The 21,664-nt window shown below is 38.5% G+C and overlaps 1 protein-coding gene across 3 annotated transcripts; it reads right to left on the bottom strand.

Moving 5' to 3' along the window:
* Positions 1 to 237: 237 nt before the first annotated feature.
* HCFC2 (host cell factor C2) lies at positions 238 to 20,325 on the bottom strand. 3 transcript variants are annotated; one of them, XM_052789433.1, is made up of 16 exons: positions 20,141 to 20,325; positions 17,921 to 18,069; positions 17,368 to 17,528; positions 16,114 to 16,322; positions 15,529 to 15,613; positions 14,357 to 14,460; positions 13,580 to 13,768; positions 12,160 to 12,345; positions 11,636 to 11,739; positions 10,457 to 10,619; positions 9,240 to 9,440; positions 7,944 to 8,014; positions 6,583 to 6,720; positions 5,058 to 5,243; positions 4,278 to 4,563; positions 238 to 3,189 (listed from the first exon to the last, which is right to left on the bottom strand). In XM_052789433.1, exons 1-16 carry the CDS (start codon positions 20,304 to 20,306, stop codon positions 3,164 to 3,166), a joined length of 2,424 nt encoding a protein of 807 aa, XP_052645393.1. In that variant the 5' UTR covers positions 20,307 to 20,325; the 3' UTR covers positions 238 to 3,163. The 3 variants fall into 3 exon arrangements, with proteins under 3 accessions (XP_052645393.1, XP_052645391.1, XP_052645394.1); XM_052789431.1 differs by lacking the exon at positions 238 to 3,189 and having other exon boundaries at positions 3,196 to 4,563; XM_052789434.1 differs by lacking the exons at positions 238 to 3,189; positions 17,921 to 18,069 and having other exon boundaries at positions 3,196 to 4,563; positions 20,141 to 20,308.
* Positions 20,326 to 21,664: the final 1,339 nt, after the last annotated feature.

The raw sequence follows: 21,664 nt of genomic DNA, 5'->3' as shown, positions 1-21,664 counted from the left end.
GGAAACTGGGGAACCTCAACTAAGAAAAAAACCCATGAGGTAACCCAAGAAGTAACTTGGCAAATAATTTTTCTGAAAGAGTAATACTCAGTATTACAATGCTTATCATTAAACCACCCCTCCCCCAAAGACAAATATACTCACTGTCTTCTCTGTATCATCCCCTTTTCTAAAGAAGGACAGAAATTGGAAGTTTGCACACGTACACCTTTGAAAAAGCAGACATACACTTCAGTGTTTACAATGCATTTGATAGGACAACCACTTTATTACAAAGAACAAACAATGCTTCAAAATAAGACTGATCAACTTGAATTGTACAAAATGTCAGTTTCCTTGTAGAGGTCATTAAGTAACAGGCTGTAAGACTAAGTTCACGTCAAATTCGCTATCCTGAAATATCAGATAACAACAGGAATACTTATTTAATCTTCAGAGTTTATGGCATGATCATGTGCTCTACTCCAAACTACATTCAAAAGATATTGCTATAATTACTTTGAAAACACAAAGTGTAGGTTATTGTTCACTTCATTTCCACTTTCACAAGAACATTCTTAAGGTGAAGCTGTAGCAGTGTCTGCCGTAACTGGCACGACTGTCCTATACTTACACAGTCACAACTTCCCTAAGGAGTTTAGTAAACCTAGACATTTCTACAATATGGATACCGTCATCTGATAGATTTCAGCTTCTGTTACATGTCCTTTAGCGATATATGAAATAAATGGATAACACAGATTCTCGAAGAGCTGATGTCAACAGTCTTCCAAACAAATTTAAAATCAAACAATCAATATTTGTCTGATATCTAGTTGATAGGCAAACAGGTGGGATTTAGACATTATAAATACAGTTCTAAAAAACAGACCACGAAGTGTATTTTACAGCATGTACCACAATTTCATTTGAAAGTAAAACTGTGAGGAACTGAAGATCTGCATATGATCACTATTCAACGTCACCCAACTTGGACAAAGAAGAGAAAGTGACATCTTATGTCAAGTCAGCTGAAGAAAGCACACTTACAAGGAAATTATACTTTCATTGAAAACGCCACAGTTTTACCCTTTGGTAGTAGTGACATACCCACTGAAAAAGAAATTGTGCAAAGCATGTGAACCTAAGTGCAAAAAAACTCCACCCAGACATACCCAACAGATTTTATTCTTAAATAACAACTCTACAATCACAGCTATCAACCAACAAAATCAAAGCCACAAGTGTTTTCTCTAAAGGCTTCTTTCACAGTACTAATAAGAAAAACCAAGTTCTATTCTTCTAGTTAACAGTTCATGTGTACGGTATTTTAGTTATCAGACAGTATTGGTAGTGAGATCATAGCTGATGAAATGGACCATTAAAACACAAATATTTTAAAGCCAGTTAACTTCAGGAAAAGTCCTATACATTCATACTATAAACACCGTTTAAAGTGAATCTGGGATATCTGTCATTAACACAAGGTTCTTCTCTGGAGTAAACACATGTGTATTACTCCTGTGCCACAATTAACACTATTATAGCGATTTATGGTCCCCAGCACTTTTTATATGCTATTATAGCATGTGATGTGTTGCGATAATTAAGGCTGTATCAGCACTTCCATTATAACCCTGATTTTCAGGGTAGCTAAAACTTGGCTATTAAATCTGCTCTAGGATACTTGAGCTGTTAAATCTCTAATATTTTAGTGATACTTCTCCCACCAAACCAGGCACATCATTTATTTTAGTTTATATATTTACAAACGCTCTTAAGACAAATTTAACTGGCAGAGGCAAGAAATTCTACCGTGATGTACAGTCTTTTGGCATTTGGGGCAAAATTAAAGTGCAAAGTATAAACTTCATTGCACAGTAAATAATTTAGGTTTTATTTTAAAATAAATCTTATTTAGGTGCCTCAATCTATTCACCTAGTGACCTTGTCCAACTCAGCCATTTTCCTCTACACTTTGGTAAACATAGGTTTATATATAGATACATAAATAGCATTTAAAATGTTTACCTTTATTTCACTACTGTGAACAATTTTTTTCTTTTAGCATAGGAATGGATCAACCTGTTCCTAGAAGTAATGCTTGTTGAATTTATCAGCTAGCTAGTTAATGTAAAATGATGCATAGTAAAAGGGAGATACTGAACTTGATTGGTAGAATATACTGGTAAAGCAAACAAGCACTTAAGAAGATTAACTGGAATAAATATGTTGAAAGTTGCCATATAATATGTGCAAAATTGCTTACCATGTATTCTAAACTTTGGTTAAAAGTTTCAGATTGAAGTTTTACAGAAACATTATGGAAGCAACACAAGTGATTACAAACACAGGAATGAGGTAAGTTATTATTAGTGCAAAAAGCAAGCATATGCTAAAAGCAAAGCATATGGATTTAAAAAAAAGAGAATGAATCTCATGGAAGTTTTAATACAAGACCAGAAAGGTCTCTTGTAAACATTGGTATTTACAAGTTTGAGATTTGTACAACTACAAAAGGATAATTCTAAATATTAGTAGTGCATTTACAATGAATTTATGTTTTTTGTAATAAGAGAAATGACTAAGTTTAACTTTTTCCTTTTAAATCTTCAGGGGATATCTTTCAAGATTAAGATATTTGTTACAAATAGTAGAAAAATCATTTCTTTACAAAAAAAGTATATATTAAAATATTTATACATTTTAAGTTACTATATAATAACTGGAAATTTTTGCCTTGTACTCAGGCACCACAATGAAGAATGTGGTATAAGGAACTGAAACCAAACAGAATTTGCTCATATATCAAGTCTTATGAATTATCTATGCAAGATCTGCAGCAATCATGGGGACTCTACCTCAAATACTACTGTATGTGCCAATTTTTTCTTTATTTATTTTTAATTTTAATTTTAAACTGTGTATTTTTTACATTTTAACTTTCACTACCAAAAAGAGCTACTGGATAGAGTATAGTCCTCCACCCCACCATCTTCAATATAGTTTCTATATGGTACTCATACCTGAGCAAGGCTGTGTAACGCTGATGTTTCAAACGTAAAAAAGGTTATATATTTTTAAGATAAAAACAATGCAAAAATAAAATATTTGTAGCATTTACAAATAGTACAAGAGTTACATTAAACACTACATTCAAAACTCGATATTTATTATGTTGTTTCTACTTTGAGCTTGATGTTTTCATATCTGCAAAAAGAAGGAGACATTGTTAAACATTTCATAATTTCACATCGTGTACATGGTCAAATAGTTTCAAACAACTACTGCTTCAGAGTTCTGGAATACAGATCATAGTCAAAACCCTCGCCAATTAAAGGGTAAAACCAGCATCAGAATACTAAATATTACAGAAGACAGCTTCTTCATTGTTGCTCTCCATCTTATAAAAACACATGTTAAAAAGCAAGCAGTGGTGTATTCAACTGTTCGCTTTCAACCACACCCTGTGGATCACAGCCCACAAACTGAGAGGTCAGCTAAACTGATACAACAGGTCATTGCTCCCCGAGGGGGTGGCCACACTCCTCTTGCTCTGCCCTTCCTAACCTTCCTCCAAGCTCACAGGACCTCTTGCTGAGCAAAGCCAGCTCACAACCAGCAGAAAGCTAAGCCAGAAAGGAGAAGAGAGGAGAAGCCAGCAAAACTTCTTGTTTTGAGCCCCTGGATTGGCTTACTTAAAAGGTGAGCCAGAACTGATCAGGCTAAAAGCCAATCTTTATTTTCAGTGGATCCATTCCAATCCCCAACTCATCATGAGCCTGTACAAATTCAAGTGCAGGGACAAGATGACAAAACCTATTCTGGCTGCAATACAGACTTTAAAGTGTGTGTGTGTCACAAAAATGTACCTGACATCACCTTATGAAAAATTTTTCTAATAAGGAGGGGGAAAAGATTGAAAAAAAAAACCTGATTACACCCGTGCATGTAACTAGACTACTTCTTATTACAATGAAAAACTTTTGAGCTGAAGTAAAGCCCAGGGAAATCAGAAGCTTACTAGGCTTTTATTATTTGAGGGACTGGGTAAGACTCAATAACTAACATTCCAGTACTTGCTTGTCTTTGCTTAGGAACAAATATAAAAAAAAATGTTTAAATGTTATGCCAAATTGAACAACTAGATTTTCTTAAAACTTCTACAAGGAACAAAACAACATTTCAAGAACTTCACGTGCACTGCTGAAAAAAGTACTGGTTCTAGAGACACAATACACCATTTTCTCCGCCACAGCTACAGCCCATGTAAATGCTGTGTCTGACACCGACTTTACCTTGAAGCCATCGAACCTGCGTGGCTGGTCCGTATCCTCTCTCATTCTTTGCAGAAATTCTGAACACTATAGCAGGTCGGGAAGTGTAATCAACATGAGCATTTGAAAGCTGGGCAGCAGTCACTATACATGATGTTTTAAGACCACAGTATATTCTCATAAATACAAGCTGACTTGGATTTTCCTGTAATTGTGTGGAACGGATTGCTAAGTAGGCAGAATATTCTAAAATGTTTCCAGAAGGTGAAGCAGGAGGCTCCCAAGAAAGATGAATACAGTCTACACTCTGAAGAAAAAGGGAGAAAATGTGATAGTATGTAGGTAACCATTAGATACTCAAATAAATATATATATATATATATATAATTATATATACATAAAAATACAAAAAAACCTCTAAAGATCATCTGAAAATTCTAGCGTAACATCATCAGTCTTTGGAAGTAAGGATGTGTCTTTTGACTTTTTTTATAAGGCATGGTAAAGCCCTGTAGATTTAAGGATGCAGAAAGAGAAAATCATGGGGCAACTATCAAATGATTGAGTAAGATGTGTATCTGGTAACATGATCATTAAGTCTTAAAATAATTCTTTATAGCAAATTTCTTAAAGAATATTACATTGACCAGAATTAACCAAGTAAGCATTTGACACTATTTTATATGACAATTTTAACTTGAAAAAAAGCACAACAACAAACCAACAAAAACCAAGAGTTCTGAGATTAAGCTTGTGACCAGAATTTTATACATCAGTACTGGAATTACCTATATGTCTCACCTTGGTGATTTTGACTGTTGAAGGAGCTCCAGGAAAACCTGGAATGCAAGTCTTGAATTCACTGATTTTACTGAAAGGCCCAACACCACAGCCATTAATTGCAGCAACTCTGAACCTGTACACTGTGCCAGGAAGAAGATCCTGTTTCTTAAGTAATCTGTAGTCTGGTACATCTGCACTTTCCATCTGAAAATAAAGCAATATTTGTGTTAATTTTTAAAATATTCTAAACACAATTAGCTTAAAAAAATATAAAGTGGGTAGCAATAAACTGAAGATTAGTAAGTTTAATCGAAACTGAAAATCTATCTAATACTTTTGTACTTAAATCAGAATTTACAAGAAGGTTCTGACTGAGGCACTAGCTCAGCTCAAAACAGCTGATCTAGGATGCAATATGGGACTACATCTCTAACCCACTCACCCCCTGCATTTTTCAGTCATTTAAATTGAACTGAACCTCTTGGTTATTTTTACTTGGGAAAGTAAAAGCAAAGTAGCAATTCCAATTGTATAGCTTATGATTTAATTAGCATACTCTTCTGTCCTAAAAAATATTTTTCTTTCAAAACCAGTTATTCCTACAGTTAAGAGTTGCAGTTTGTTGCATAGATAATCAAAATGTTTTTAAAGAAAAGCACTGCAAATTAGTAACATTGAAGTTTCTGAAACATTATGTGCTACTGTACTTCCATGTTTAAAATATGCATTGATGCATCCTTGAAATTTCCAATGGAACTATTTTCCTTCTGAATAATGTACAAGAAATCACAATCAATGTAAACACTGTAAAATGTACTACACTCTTTAAAACTAAGATGTGCAATATTTATAGGGAAGTGCTTTCAAAGAAAGTGTTCTGTGTTCTTTTGTTTTTGTCTCAAGAAAACATATACCCATCGTTTTTGTTTACAGTTCGCTAGGACATCATTAATTTACACTTTCACCATCAAAACTGCAACATTTTTGCAAGTTTCACCCCTATAGCATTTTCATATATAAACTTATATATGCAACAACATTGTTAGAGAAATCTAATACAAAACCCACTACAGTTTCATATCTAGTCTTTTTAAACAGCCTAGCCTATGTCTTATTAGTATCTTTAACAATTTTTAAGCAAAGATCGAAACATTTCAATGCTGTACTGAAATAACGTATTAAGAAGTTGTGTTTTTAAGTTTTTTAGTTTTTAGTTTTTAAGAATCTTCACTGGTTTGAAAGCTCACTAAGTTTAATATTCTTTCTTAAGGCTAGAAATAGAAATATGGAAAGAATTAGCAATAGCAAAATAAGATGTTCCATATTATCATACAAAAACAAAAGAAAATTCATCTGGTTTAGGAAATAGTAAAAAAAAGTGAGCAAAATACATGAGGAACTACTGGTCACAAAATACAAAACTCCTGTAAGCACCAGGTCCTGCTGCAGTATCAGAAAACCCCACATTTTGTTGTCAACCATATGAGCAACAGATTCCAAACTATGTATGTGCAAGTTATGTCAGAGAAGAATTAGCAGCTACCTTGTTAGAGATGCTCAGCGTTTCCTCTGGCAGCAAATAGAACTGGCTCACCACAGCACTGTTGTTCTTAAAAATTCCAACATCATACCACTGCCGGTCTCTTGGTTTCACCGGTGCCATCTGTCTTTGTGAAGTTTTCTAGTGTTTGAAGAACACGTTATGTAGACTACCCATACTTCAATGTAATGTAAAAAAAAAATGTGAAGACTCTAGCATATGTATGAGACAACCCCCTTTTATAGCAGTCTTACTTTCTTCAAATGAATATACATGTATTATTAAAATACTGTTCAAAACCAACGGGTTCTTATACATTGATTTAGACACAGTCCATCATTTAAAAAAACCCAACAGTTGGGATGTCACCTCTGACATTTTAGTTTAAACAGGGAGGGGAAGAAGTTTAAAGCTGTAGAACTAGGTGTCCGTAGCAGCACGTAGTTGTGAGTTAATTTCACTCAGAGGTCAGAAAGTTCCACAACATGGTCCAACATCAGTAGCTCTACCTGGGATTCAGCTACACCTCAGCCCCAAACATACTCTCTTTCAAGGCGCTGCTGAACTCGCTTGCAGCTGAGAACAGGGCCTCTGCTTGTGGCATGGGGCAATGGTGGTGGAGGGCATGGGAACTGTTCCTGACTGACCCAGAAAGACAAACCGTCTTTCTTGCTTGTCTCCAGGCACCAGGGAGGGTGCTTGCATGGTCAGTGTGCCCAGCACAGACAGGCGATGATCCTGCTAGCATGGAAAACGGGCAGGAGTGGCAGCTGCTCTGGGCAAAAGCACCCCAACCCTTTAGTAGCAGCTGCTTCTTCCCATCCTTAGCTCCTCTCTTTTGGTGGCAACAGTGGCACCTTGGTTTTGTGTATTAAGTTGTAAGCAGGTGAAATAGGAAGCATTTACTTTGTCAGGCAGCATTTACAGCTTGCATAGCCAGTCCCCATCTCCTCTAGGGAAAAACATCAAGATGTCAGTTTAGTTACGTTTCAAACCTATAGATCACCAGCTAACACTAGTCTGATCATACTTCATTTTAAATTCAGTTATGCATACAGAAGAACATTTTACATTTGCACGTCATGCAGCAGAGAGATCATTCCACTGTGCCAGTCAATAAAAATGATTCAACAGCTGAAACACATACTTGGATCTCCTCCCAACTACACAACTGCTACTGAGACTCAAATCAAACACACACAATGCAATTAGTTTTACAACAGAAATGCTTACCCCTGTATTATTCACTTCAAGCCCTAAATATACATTGCTTTTCTTTCAGAGACATAATTAAAGGAAAACAGACGAGACCTTACAACTAATCAACAGAACAATAAATACGGCATATACTTTGTCAGACTTACAGAGGAGTGTGAATCATTTGTCTGTCCAGTATTGACCCTTGTCGAAGGCATGATATAAGCAGTTTCAGCAGCTAGAAACAAAAAGTTATATTTAAAAAGCTTAAGTGATACAAAAAATTTAACACAAAGTCCACAGAGTATGAAAGGCGACCTCAACAGCCATCTACAAGTATTTGTTGCAAAAGTACGTCTCAGACTTCTTTTGCATGCAGTTCTATTTATAACACGTCCAACTAATTTTGGCTTGCATCATATTCACAGAACAGTTGTAAGAGCCTGGCATTGCAGGCTGCTACAGATAATACAAACAGAAAGCAGGACTCAGAAAATCCTAAAAAGTGACAGAATTATGAAATCAATATGAAGTATTTGTGAACAAATAATCTAAATGCCAGATTGAAGCACATACTGATGACATTGTATGAATAGTCTAAGCATGAAATCTTAATTTGAATGCACTGACATCAATACTGTCTGAATTCTGAACATAAGCAGTTAATCTTTAAACAATCCTAACAAATGGGAAAAGAACATTTATTAAATTTAATATGGAATCTTAAAAAAGAAAAAGATAAATCAAAGCACATAAGCACATGAACAACACAAGGGAATATTAGTATTCTATACTTGTGTTTCTGGGTTTTGCTTTTAAAATACAATACTGTTCGGTAAAAATTACACTACTCACACAGTGTCAATAAGAGAATACAGTTCTTTAGCTAACACTCAAAACAATAGCAAGCACAGCCTGATGATATTCATGAAAAACAAAACTTGAAAAACTACCACTATGTTTAGTTTCTGCATTGCTGCTTATTTCAGATATTTCAAGCAGTCTGTGAAGAGGTCACCACATTTGACTAGCAGTGAGCTAGCCACGTGAACTGGCCATATTTGTTACAGAGGTCAATTGTTTAAAATCAAAATCATCTAAGGTTTGTAGTCTTTTGCTGACTAAATAAACAGACAATCACTGAATGAAAGCAAATGTGCTGTGGGCACCAAAACTGGCTGCCACTGCTGTTTAGAAAATGGGCTTCTGCATAAATGAAGATTTAAATGACTTTTCACTTACAGGAAACAAAGTGGTTTGCAAACATATAAAAGGAGTATCCTGATTTTAAAAGACGTTTAAATCATAGCAGAGATCATCCAGGCTGCCCAAGGTCCTCAATACCCAAAGCCCTATCTCAATCCCAGGTACTAGTCAAGATGGGAATCCCACCACACTAGAGGAACTCTGATGGCCTTAGATATATATGGCTCAAAATACAGTATGTGAAACACATTTCAAACCTTCAGATTTTGAATTGAATGTTGTTAGTGAAGTTTCATCTTTAACAACTGCCCCATTTGTACTTGATGATTCAGTTTTAACAGCCTGCTGGGTTACCATAGTTTGTGTGCTGGAGACAGTACTGGATACAGAAGCATCAGGATTTACAGTTCGTTTGTCCAAGTCATGTAATTCACCTACATTTGCTGAAGTCTGGGGACCTTAAAAAAAGAAAATATTAACCAGAATTCAATACTGGTAACACCTAACAAATCTCAGCTTGATCTAATGGCTTTAGTTTCATATAAAACCAGAGTTTAGCTCAGATTTAGATTAGAATTGATCTGATTATATTAATTGCTAATGCTTTCTTTAGGTATATAACTTAACAAAGAGTCTGTCTGCACAGTCATAAACAGATATATGTAAACAGTTATATTAAAATGGCAATTTAATTTGTTTTAAGCTTGCTATTCTGTATCTGTTTGGTTATGAAAGGATTAATTTGGAAAAAAATCCTAATATAAAGTATCCACACAAATCAGTATCACAGATTTGTAACAATCAACTTCAGATTAACCACTGTGGAAGTCTGTTTCTCACTTAGCGCTGAGATCCAAAATTTCCACACAATACTTAAATTACACTGTGAAGAAAATGAAAATCCAACAACCTATAAATTACATGAAAGTCAGATATAAACAGATCAGGTGATTGAGCCTGGATTCACCACACTGAACTTAAGGCACTTCAGTGAAATGCCTAAATCAGTGCCTAGTCATCTTCTATTTCCTCTACAGTCAGACAGAAACACGCTCCTCTCTATGTTGCCTAAAATTTTACATCGGCTAATAGCTTTTCGCTATTAACAGACAGAAGTAGTGTCAAAGAGAGCCTGGAGTTACTACCACCTTAATGTTGTAAAATGAATCTGGCCCTGTCAGTCTGTTCTTTGATGTTAAAAACTGCTATTTATGTTTAAAGAGACACATTTGCCATCATAATAATGAATATATTGAGAATTTCATGTCCCTTGCAATACTTCAAACAAGATTTCATTTTTCCTTGTATCTTCTAAAAATATGTACAGTAATAACTGGCACAAGTTGGTTTTTTTAAACTACAAAGGCCTCTAAAATAATTTTAAATTGCAAGACAGAAATAATCTTATTTAAAGTTTATGAGATTAATTTTAACTCTCACTTTTTAATTAATTTTTATTCTATAGTTATCTTACTTGAAGTACAAACAGGCAAAAGAGAAGGGGCATTTGATTCTTTGAATCCTGTAGCATCTGCATGGTTTTTCATAGTCTCCTGTGTAATCTTGTTTTCAGGTGCTGCAACCTTTTCTTTTCCTTCTACTTTTAATAATGAGTTGGATGAAAGGGAAACTTGGACCTAACCAAAACAACACATTTGTTAATGTTTAACTGCAAAGTTCAGAAATTTCAGTTGCAAACATGGCATGAAAATGCTTGCTCAAAAACAACAAACAAAAATTCTCCAACAAATCCCCCTAGCACTTTAAATTAAAACAAGAAACCAACCTCACAATCCACCTTACCTTAGCCACTATAAACAAAGACTCAAACTCTAAGTTGACTTGGAAGTGTCCCTGACACATACTGAATTTTATCTGAGAGCGAACTCACATTCTTAGGTTATTACATGGAAGTTCATTGACGCATACATTTAGTTTACTGGGGGTACTTGAGGGGATGGGAAAAATCACAATTACAGAGGCTTTCAACCTTTGCTTTTCTGGCACATACCTAAGATATTTCTACTGTTAGTAAAATTTATAGTACTTCTACATGTGTTTTCTACAAGAATACATTATGGATCCCATACAGACCTGAGGCCCTACACAATTAAGAAAAAGTCTGAATTTCTAAAAATGTGATCCTTTAGCCAGTTTGTTCTCCCTCTTTTATTTAAATTGGCAAAACAGTGGAACATGTACAACTGCACAACCAGAATAGATAATAATTGGGTTTATACTGTAGTAGGAACCTACAACTAAGCAGACTAGCATAAACACACCAACAAAGAAGGAATTTGCCTTATCCTTTTTGCCTCCCACATTAATTTCACCAACATTTGGAGGATGAATAGTATTTCTACCGGTATCAGGCTCCCATTTAGTGTTCTGGAAGTCAATACAGTTGCAGTTTCCTTTCTGCATTACCAGGAAGAAGACTTTAAAGACTGTCTGTCAATCATAAAAGTAAAAAGAACGTAAGAAAAAAGACAAATACTTCAGCAGGTGCCTTTTTTTGTTTGTTTGTTTCATTTTGTTTTTTTTCTAAGGCCTAAAAAGTATGCAGGGACTTTTAAAACTGAGAAAGTCTTTTGGCAGTTCTCTCGCTTCCCACACTACTTTGCCACTTAGGCATTTTTCAGTTTACACTTACATTATTAGGAATGACATTATTTGTTTGGCTGGGATGATCCACCTTCATTTCTGGATAAGGGACACTAGGCAATGATTGTGGACTTTGATGTAGAGAAGAGCCACCTTTCAGGTAAACAAAAACAAATTCCAATCAGTTACATAAAACTTAATATTAATGATGGTTGGAATCTATTCCAGTAAGCAAGAGGGAGACCCAAAGTTGCCTCAAGGAAGACTTGGTTGTAAGACTGAAATGAAACTGCATGGCCAAACAGTCAGATAGAATCCCTTCCCAACTGTTTCTTTTCTCAAATTGTGCCCAGCACTGTACTAATACCTTCATATTCAGATAGCTGGCCAAAACTGAAAGATACAAGTTAAAGCTGAGTTTTCCGTAATTATGATGCATGCATTTTGGGAATAACCAAAGAAATAGGGTCTCTCTCTCTCAAAATTATTTTTTTAAAAAACAAACTCATATTAATTACTTACACAATCCTCTACCTTTACACAAACATTAGCATAATGTGATCTGACTACTACCTTGTGAACTCAGCACTGATGTCTCAGGAACCCCAGTACCAGGTATTCCAGCCACTGATGGCACTGGTGAGTCAGCATGTAATTGAAGAAGATATCCTTCAACCGTAGGTACTTCATCCCATTTCACTTGAAAAGAGTTGGTGGTAGCTCTAATCAGTTGTACCTGTGATGGTGCTGGAGGTTTCTCTACAAGAAACCAATAAAACACAGATGGCATGTTTGAAATTGCCCTCCTTTATCCATTTAAGAAATATCTATATAATGCAAGCAAAATCAATAGCTCCTTTTCCACTTATGTACAATATATACCAGATTCAACAAGAAACAGTTGTCAACGGCAGCAAGTCAAGTCAGAGAATTATAAAGTGCCATTCTAGAGTTTTAAAAAATGCAGAAGTTTTGATGCTTTGTTTTTTAATGGCTCTTCTGCTGCCAGCAAGTCTTCGGGTTGTATATACATCATTATAGGGATTACAGACATAAGAGAACCTTGTCCTTTCCTAAAAGGCTGCATGCAGCTCTTTGGCTCCTAAAGCTTTACGTATTCCTGGAAATGATTCACATAGGACTGTGCTTCCTTTTTGCTTGCTCTCTGTAGCTAAAGCAAGCTTTCCCTCAAACTTCTGCAGAGGCTGAAGCCTAGGCATGAATCAATGCCAATGACCTCCTCCTCTCACTTGCCTTGATACCTGACTAGGCTGCACTCTCAAGCACATGCCTCCCCTGCTACTCTTTCATCTTCTGACCTTCCTGAGGAAAAAAAAAAAAAGGGGGGGGGGAAGGGCGCAGGGAAGAAAACACAATCTCCAATAACAATTCTCATGCTTCTGCTTGAGCAGGCAACAACTCCCTCCCCAAATTACTATTCTAGTTCCCTCTCTCCCAATACCATCTCAGTGTCCTGCCATCAAGCCAGCTACTAACGAGTAATTAGTGCTCCAGAATTCCCTTCAGCTCCAGGAACAATTTGGTCCTTTCTCAGATTCGACCATATCTTTTTGCCAAGTCCAAGAGATGAGGAAGCAGCAGCAGCAATGATCCCAAGAGAAGGAGAGGTTTGGTAAAAAACAGTAAGTAGCAGCAGAAAAGATCACCAAGAAGAGAGGCCAGGGACTTTGAGTTTAGGTAAAACACCCTTTAGCACCTTGCATCTACTGACTATGGCACACAATGCAGAATCTAGCCACAAAGTTCTTTCAGAGGCTTTAAATAAGCCTTCCTAATTTTTTTCAGTTTAAGTTATAGCTGTAGCCTTCAAACAATCAACAGTGAAGCGTGGTTTATTTAAATAAGCTTTAAAATTTAAATAATCTTTGAGTTTGCTACAGCTTTTGATGTTCTCATCATCAATGATGCCAGCTTCCCATACGTTAATAAAATATGGAACATAGTACAAGTCTCTTGTTTATTTCTGACTCACCAGTATCAAGGTACCAAAGATCTTTGCAGCAAACTTGATTGTTCCAAGCTTTTCTGTAACCATCTCTACCACTCCAGATATACAGACGAGTGCCAACCGCTACAGCACAGTGTCCTGCTCTTGGCCCTGGTAACAAGTTACTTTTGTCCTCCTGGCAATCTGAGATCAGACCTATCCATTCTGTGGTATCTAGTAAATGAAACTCGAAAAATTTAGTTTCTAGATGTTTTCCAAAACAAGCAATACAGATGTTAATACACTTAACTGCTCAGAGACAATGAAAATAAATCACCTCTGGTTTTACAGACAATTGCATTTAAATTTGCAATATTACAAAGAGAAGGTCGCTTTCCAATTAGTTTGCAAGATACGATCAATTAATACAGGATTAATTTTCTGACCTCTGGTTGTCTCTCTCAGGCAAATACAAGATCAGAAGTTGAGGATTCAGGGATAGTACTATCATGTTTAGAAAAAACTCATTTCAGGATCTGTCTCTTGTGTTCTTCTATAAATGAAGAAGGAGTATTTACATTACTTAGTATTAAAGTTGTATTAACAAAGATTTGCACTAGCAAACCTGCTGAATGTGCAAAGAAAAATAATTAAAAAAAAATCACTTTAGAAAGATGTAAAAAACCTGGCATCTTCTTTAGTCAGCTAGGATTACAACTGTGTATCCTACAACTTTTCTCAGGGTTTTCAAAATATTTATTCTACTCTGTTAAGAAAGTATTAATTCAAAATGCCCACTCCCAGAAAGGCAGAAACACTAACCCAAATTAAGATAAGAAAATGAACCGGTACATTTCCATTCACCATCATGAGCAGAAATATCACCTCCTGCTGACTGTGGAACCCATCCACCAAAAATATACATTCTGAAATATAGGAAAAGAGGGAAGAGGGAAAAAGAAAAGAAAAGCCAATTAACATCCAGATCTGCTGCATGTGCTCTCTCAAACTAGGACAAAACAGAAAATTTCCAGTGCTTTACAGTTCTGGTTTACAGCAGGTTTTATTTGTGTCTACTCTCTTTAGAAAGACAACTACCTTCTGAAATTTCTGAGTAAGTTAACTGATTAAAAAACCCAACCAAACAAAAAAAACCCCAACCAAAACTCCTCAAACAGCTTCCCAGAAACAGAAGTTAATACTGTATCTTTTTACAAACCACCAAACTGCTAATACTCTCCAAAAATCACATATTTACACAGAATTTCTACAACCCTTTACTGCAGACCTCTTAATAAACCACTCTAAAATTAGAAGACTGGTATCTAAGTCAGATATCAAAATTTAAAAACATAAGGCAGGCTACAAATGACTAACATTTTAAGTAAATCATAAAAAGCTAAGCTGTTTGATCATAAGATACAAAGCTTTCACACTTTTTTCCCCCATTGCCTCTTTCTCTTCACGCCAGCTTGTAAACTGATATAAAATGGTTTGAAACCCACGTTTAGAAGTCCACTTTATCAATCCTATCTGCCAAAACAAACCATATTGGCAAGAAGCAAAGTAATGAGGAACAGACTACAGAAAAACTGGCCCATAAAAATGTGGAATGGTTTTGCCTAGAAATGGTTCTACTCTTTGGGCAGTTTCTTTGCATAGCTAGTTCACTGTGTCACAGACACAGAGGCACTCAGGTTGGCTCCTGACAGAGCCAACTTGGGTCCAGCTGAGACCACCCCAGAATGCACAAAGGTGAATTAAGAAGCCTGGAAAGCTGCTTGTGGGTTGGGCAGACTGTCCTGCTGGACGGAAACACAGCTTGATACCCTTAAATTAACAATGGTACTTTTTAATTTCCACTGAGGTAGGATAATAGAAGCAGAAAAGTATTCTACAGGGCTGATGGTTTATACTGAGCAGTAGTGCATAAGCATCATCATTCTCCTACTAGGTGTACCTTTCTAGAGTTGAGCTTTTAACAACAGACATACTTGTTTCCTATTACATTGGCCGTATGGAGACTGCGAGGAAGTGGTACTGTCCCTTTAGTTTCTGGTCTTGACCAGGTCATGGTTTCTAAAAGAAAAAGAATAAAAACCCTCAAAAAACTTGTTACTGTATATTTCACTACCTGGATTTTGGGAGGGAACATACCTCTAGCATTCAACAAAACAAAATTTCACCTTTTCAAGAAGGCCACTTTAAGAAAGAAGGCACAATAACAAGCACTTAAAGCTTCTTTTAAAATTCACAGGAAATACTGACAAACTAATTGTTTATCAGTTTATCAAAAAGATATATTATGGTTTCACTATGGTTATTCAACTTGGTTATCATAGTGACAGTCTTTAAAGCACTCTATGGAAACAATCTCGCAGTGTAACCAAAATCAGTGAGGATAATATATGCAAACAACGCTGTACCTATTTAATTCCAAAAATTAAAAAAAGGTTAATGCTATGGTGTAAGTCCCAATAATATCTGCACCACATCATGCCATTAATCATTATATACTAAAATTTTTCCTCCTAGCCAGTAAGGCCACTGCACTGACTTCTACTGGCAAATCAACTCACCTATGTCAAGTTCCCAGAGATCATTAAGCCGACAGCCACACATCCCTCCAAAAATATACATCTTTGGACTTCCCAAATCTTTTCTGCAGTATACGATGGCTGTGTGAGATTCTCGGGGAGATGGCAAGATCCCTTTGGTCACAGGAATACTCCAGCCGACAACGCCAGAACCGTGTTGCAGCTCCAGTTCATAGAAATCATTTAAATATCTAGGGTATTATTGTCAAAGTATGAAAAATTCACTTATAAGCAAGATTACAAGTGAGCTTTAAACCCTGACCACTTCCAGGTATTACAGACTTCTGTCTCGGGAGAGTGCAGAATTTTAAAATCTCAAAACCTTTGATGGCATTGTGGACAGTACCAAAAATAAATGGATATAAAACAAAAAATGAACTATTATAACTTGTTGCCTCTAAGGAAACATGCTTTCATATCATACTTGATATACCATATTACATGAAACATTGGTAAACAACATTCTTAGCAGAAATTACTACATATGGACAAGCTTGGAATAAACTGCAAAGTTGTGAGCAATACATGATGACATGGGACGTTAGAGATGAATTTCTGCAACTCTAAGGCAACAAAGGTGAAAGGAAGCTGTTTCTTTTCTGATGTCTTCAGGCTGGCCAACAGAAAACTAGCCATTTGTTGCTGAATCTATCAGCAAGTTATTTTTAGGTAATGGTCTTTGAATCTTGGCATTCATACCAGATATCTCTTGTTTACTGAGCTTAAAATTGCCAGTTTATAGCTCAGTGGATATAAACACTCTGAACTGCAGGTGAACGTGGATATAAAACTTCAGCATTATAGCACTGCTTGCTGATAATAAAGGCAACTTCAGCTGTTACTTCAAAAAATTTCAGATGAATTCATAACTGTCTTCCACAGCATTATAAAAGAAACTTCCATTGTGAATTCCCTGATTAGTCATGAGACTTTGCTGATTTAAGTAATTCTAACAATAAAGCCATTCTTGAAAACATCACCCCAAATACTAGGAAAAATAGCAAAGTCTACTCAGGTTTCCCTCCAAAAGTGTCAGAGCTGTCAGTCAGTGTTACATATTGTGGGATTAGCAAAAGAAATACTTAAGCTTCTTAGCATGTAACCCCTCCACTGCACAAATAATCCAAATGTGAGTACTTGGTACGCAGGGCAGCCTCCCTAGAATGTTCCTCTTCAAAGCTGTCGCATCTAGTAATTTATTTTTAAAGACATTGAATTCAAACTGTATCAGCATACCTGGGAACATTATTATTTGAATCCTCACTTTCATTTGCCAGGCCACCAAATAAATAGCACTTGTTACCATATAAAGAAAAGCTGTGGCCAAGTCGAGGACAAGGTGGTGATCCCGTGGAAGGAGCCTGAGGTTTTACTTTTTTCCAAAGCCATCGACTTGCCTTAAAGACAAGAAAAATATATTCAGACATATCTTCATTTATAGTCGTTCATAGTCAATAGAATTCAGATAATATTAACACCTGTATATTTTCTGAATTATTTTTAAGGGAATGCTGGGCTTTTCTTAGGATATACATTAGGCGGGACATGTAAGAGCTAGCCTTCATAAAGTGTTAAATATTTTATACTTATTTAGACTAGATGGAAGTCTCTTTTTCAAAGTTCTTTACATTTCCACCATCTTCAGAAACTATTTAAAGAGTTTATTCTTTCTGGAGCAGAGCAAAGCTCATCGAACTTTCCTCTTCAGCTGGTAACACAAAATGAGTTTGTTCATAAATAGATAAAAAAAGTAGTCCTCAAAACTGAAACATCTTCATACATTTCCTACCTGCAATTCATATAAATCATTACTGTATCTTCCATATTCAACCATTCCTCCAAAAACTAGTATTCTGGTACCATCACAAACAAATCCATGTGCTGCACAGCCTGGAGGAATATCTCCCCTTACAGCAGGAAGGAACCACTGATTTGTAACTATAGTAGAGGGGAAAAAAAAAAAAAAAAAGATACTTCAAACACCGAGAAGGAAAGTGTACTTTTAAACAACTCTGCTTTCTAAGAATTACCTTTTACCCATAGATAACTGTGAATGGGCTGTTTGTTTGACACCAAGTTTTAACTGAATTAAAACTTTTTTTTTTTTTTAATAAAAAGAAAGGCAAACACCACTATCAAACCAATGTTACTCAATATATGAATGAGCACATAAGGTCACTGTAACTAAGTCAGTTACCAAGGGTCACCCAGCAATTTAATAGACTTGCCAAAAAAAGAGGCTAATGAGGAACCTAAGTGCAGTTCCACACAAAAGAGATAACTACGCTAACTCAGAGGGAGCTAGCCCTAGAAACAGAATTATTAGAGCTACAGCAGCATGGCAGTGTGCCTGGACTTAATAGCCCTATTGAAAACCTAATTACACTGTTCTGGGACCAACGTTAGCATCTACAGAGCACTGCACTGATACATGGGAGAGGAAAGGCACAGAGGCAAGAAAGAGCAACAAGACTGCCTGATCCAGCCGCAGCATATTGGTGTTCAAACTGTTCTGGAATGAAAGAATTACAGGAGATATCGCCTCCTTTTTCCTACGCTTTTTTCATGAGCAAGAAGAGGAAAAGTGTGAAATTAGAAGCTTCCAGTGAATGTTGCTGCAGGGGATTAAGATGCCCTTGCTGCGTGCGAGCTCCTCGGAAGTCATCACACTCATAGCAAGAGCAATGGACGACACCCCAAGCTCAAGCAGCCGAGGTCACAACCCTGCATCTTAGCCCCCAGAGAAAAAAAGGTCTGTTTGGGCCAAACACTCGTCTGGGAACCGGAACAACTGAGTTATGATCCTTTCTGTCACTGCCGCAAAGGGGAAACACCTTTAGCAGAAAGTCTAGGCAGAAAAATAAAAAAAGTGATGTTAAGACTCACTCAAAAGGCACCCATCAGAACATCTGTTCTGATAGATAGTATAACTGTAATATCTAAAAGCTTTCTTTACATTACTTGTCAAAACAGTAAGGTTAAAAGAGATTTTTTTTTCCTCCCCCCAAAAGATGTGATCGAGTACAGCAGATCTTTTAGCTACCATGGAAAAAATCTGCTTGGAAGAACTCTAACACTAAGCATTTTCCTCTTAGTAAACTACCTCCAAAACATGTTTGTGCTCCTAGATTTTATCTCAAAAACACTCAGCAAAAATACCATCTTTTTTTTGGAGGGGGGGAGAGGGCACATGATAAGAATAATTTTTGAACGATTCTTAAAAGTTGGCAAGTTAAACGGCTAGTTAACATGCTCTCACTTTCAGGTTTTTGGTATGCTGCACAAGCAGCCAACACCGGCTGACTGAGCACAGATCAGTCACCTAACCCCCCGCCCCATTTCAGCCCAAGCGCTGAAATTACACAAAAGTTTTCCAGCCTCATACAGCATCCCGTACAGTAACTATTTAGGGATCTAATCTTTCACGAATAAAATCGGTCTTGGGCAGCTTCCTGTTTGGAAAGGCTCCCAATGCCAACATGTTCACTTTTCTAACCAAGATTTCTATTTCTGCGTGTTCAGCTCTCGTGAGCTGCCACCAGAGGGAAGAAGGGGGATCCGGACAGTCGAGGGGACTAATCCAGTCAGCAGCCATTCAGCCGAGACCTGCCAGGGCAGACTCCGCAGCCCAGGACAAGGGGTTGAGAAAGCAGAACACCCGCGAGGCGCATAAAGAGATTTTCCAGGTTCCTTTTTTCCCCAGAAAGGAGCAACATCAACCAGGGCGCAGCACAACCCCGGGAGAACCCCTCGCCCAGGCCTATTTCCCGCCCGCCCCCCCCTCAGCGCCAGCGGCTCAGCCGAGCCCCCCGCGGGCAGTCCCGGGGGAGGGCAGGCGGCGATCCCCCCCCCCCCCCTCGCTGTGAGGAAGCCGGTGTCCACCGGCAGCTAAAGACATGACAGCCCCGCCACTGTGCCCCCCCCCCCCCCGGCCCGGCCCGGCCCGGCCCCGCCCGCTCCCTGCCCCCTCGCCCGCGGCGGGCCGCGCCCGCCGCTCCGCCCCGCGCACCCGTGTTGTAGACGTGTAGCTCATCGGCGATGCCCTCGTTGCCGCCCCCGAAGATAATGACCAACTCGCGGATGGCGACCGCGCGGTGCCCGTGGCGGGAGCGCGGCACCGGCCCCGTGAAGGAAGACACCCGCCTCCAGCTCAGTCCAGCGGCGGCCGCCGCCATCTTACCGCCACTCCCACAATGCACCGCGCGGCCGGGGCAGGCCGGCGGGGGAAGGGGGGGCCGCAGGGTGGCGGCGGGGGCGCCGCCGCGGGTCACGTGACGGCGGCGGGGAGGGCGGGCGGCGCCGGTTCTTCTCCTCCCTGAGGTGACCGGGGCTCGGCCGAGAGGCGTAGCGGGGGAGTCGCGTCTTGGCCCCGCCGGGGACTTGGAGGCCGCTTTCTCGGCGGCCCCAGGCGCGCCTCCGGGGCTGTGCCGCGGCCGCCTCTGCCACAGGCCTCTCTCTGCACGGCTGCCTCCCTCCTACCCCCGCCTCAGGAGCTGCCCCCCCCCCCCCCCCCCGTCTCGGCCTTGCTTCGGCGGGAGGCGTGTGCAGGGCGCCTGGCGGGGACGAGCCTGCCTGCAGCGTACCTGGCCCGCGGGGCTGCGGCCTGCCGGCCCGGGGTGCTGAGGTGCTGGGGTCACCACGGGTGTGGTGTGTGCTGTTCAGCTGAGGGCACCCCGCTCAGCGTTCAAACCTTCTGAAATGCGTAGCAGGTTTTTTTTCTTTTTTTAAACTTGCTAGTTGCAGGCGAGCTATGCGTCGGAGAGAAATGAGTTGCTGTGCAAGCACTGAAGGTTGAGCTTAGAAACCAAGGTTTCAGTTCTACAGTTAACAGCGGATGATCTGAGTAAACCCCAAGACCTCATTCTGCAGGACAGAAGCTGCTCTCTTTCCTGTGTGAGGGGGTTGTTAAGTGAGAATATAAACGTGTGAGGCTGAGGGAAATCCAGAGAAGGTGTTGCTGGGTTGCCAGTAATCCAGGGGTTGCTGCTAGGTGAAGCAGATGGTCCCAATGCTGCAAGCTCATACAGCTGTGTGCTGCTTAGGTTTGTTCAGGATGTGCATCTAAACGGAAGGGAGATGAAAAAAACCAAGGGTGGATTTTGATGAACATGACCTTAATACAGCTTAAAAAAAATACTGTAGTACAGAAGAAGTAGTACTAGTTGTGGCCATCTACATGAAGCACATCATGTATAGCTCTTCATTTCTTTTTCCTTCAAGCAGCTCTGCAAAAGGTGAGTTTCTGTAGAAAATCAGACACAGATAATACAGTCTTGGCATGTTTGAGATGTACAGTTGAAAACCCACATTTTCAGTTCCTGCAAATGGAACAACAGTCTTCATTTAAAACACTTGAGATTTTTAAACCTTGACTGAATTTATAAGTTTTGCACTCACTTATGCTGAAAATATAAAAATAGTTTAGGATTGAAGATTACTATTATTATTGTTACTCGTTTCAGTACTCATGCAAGTCTTGTGACTAAACAGTGTTGATAATTATCATGTAGAAGGGAGGGTCCTAGAAGGGAGG

The sequence above is a fragment of the Harpia harpyja genome, chromosome 6, assembly GCF_026419915.1.
Source record: "Harpia harpyja isolate bHarHar1 chromosome 6, bHarHar1 primary haplotype, whole genome shotgun sequence".
NCBI classification, from domain to species: Eukaryota; Metazoa; Chordata; class Aves; order Accipitriformes; family Accipitridae; genus Harpia; species Harpia harpyja.
The sequence above is the reverse complement of the archived record's forward strand: the minus strand, read 5'-3'. Positions and strand labels throughout refer to the sequence as shown.

Coding starts and splice junctions, on each gene's coding strand:
- HCFC2 (XM_052789431.1), bottom strand. CDS start 20,306: ATGGCGGCGGCCGCCGCTGGACTGAGCTGGAGGCGGGTGTCTTCCTTC. Junction 8,015..9,239: donor ATTCAATTCAAAATCTGAAG/GTTTGAAATGTG, acceptor TTTTGTTTCTAG/CTGCTGAAACTGCTTATATC. Junction 5,244..6,582: donor CGCTGAGCATCTCTAACAAG/GTAGCTGCTAAT, acceptor CTTTATTTTCAG/ATGGAAAGTGCAGATGTACC.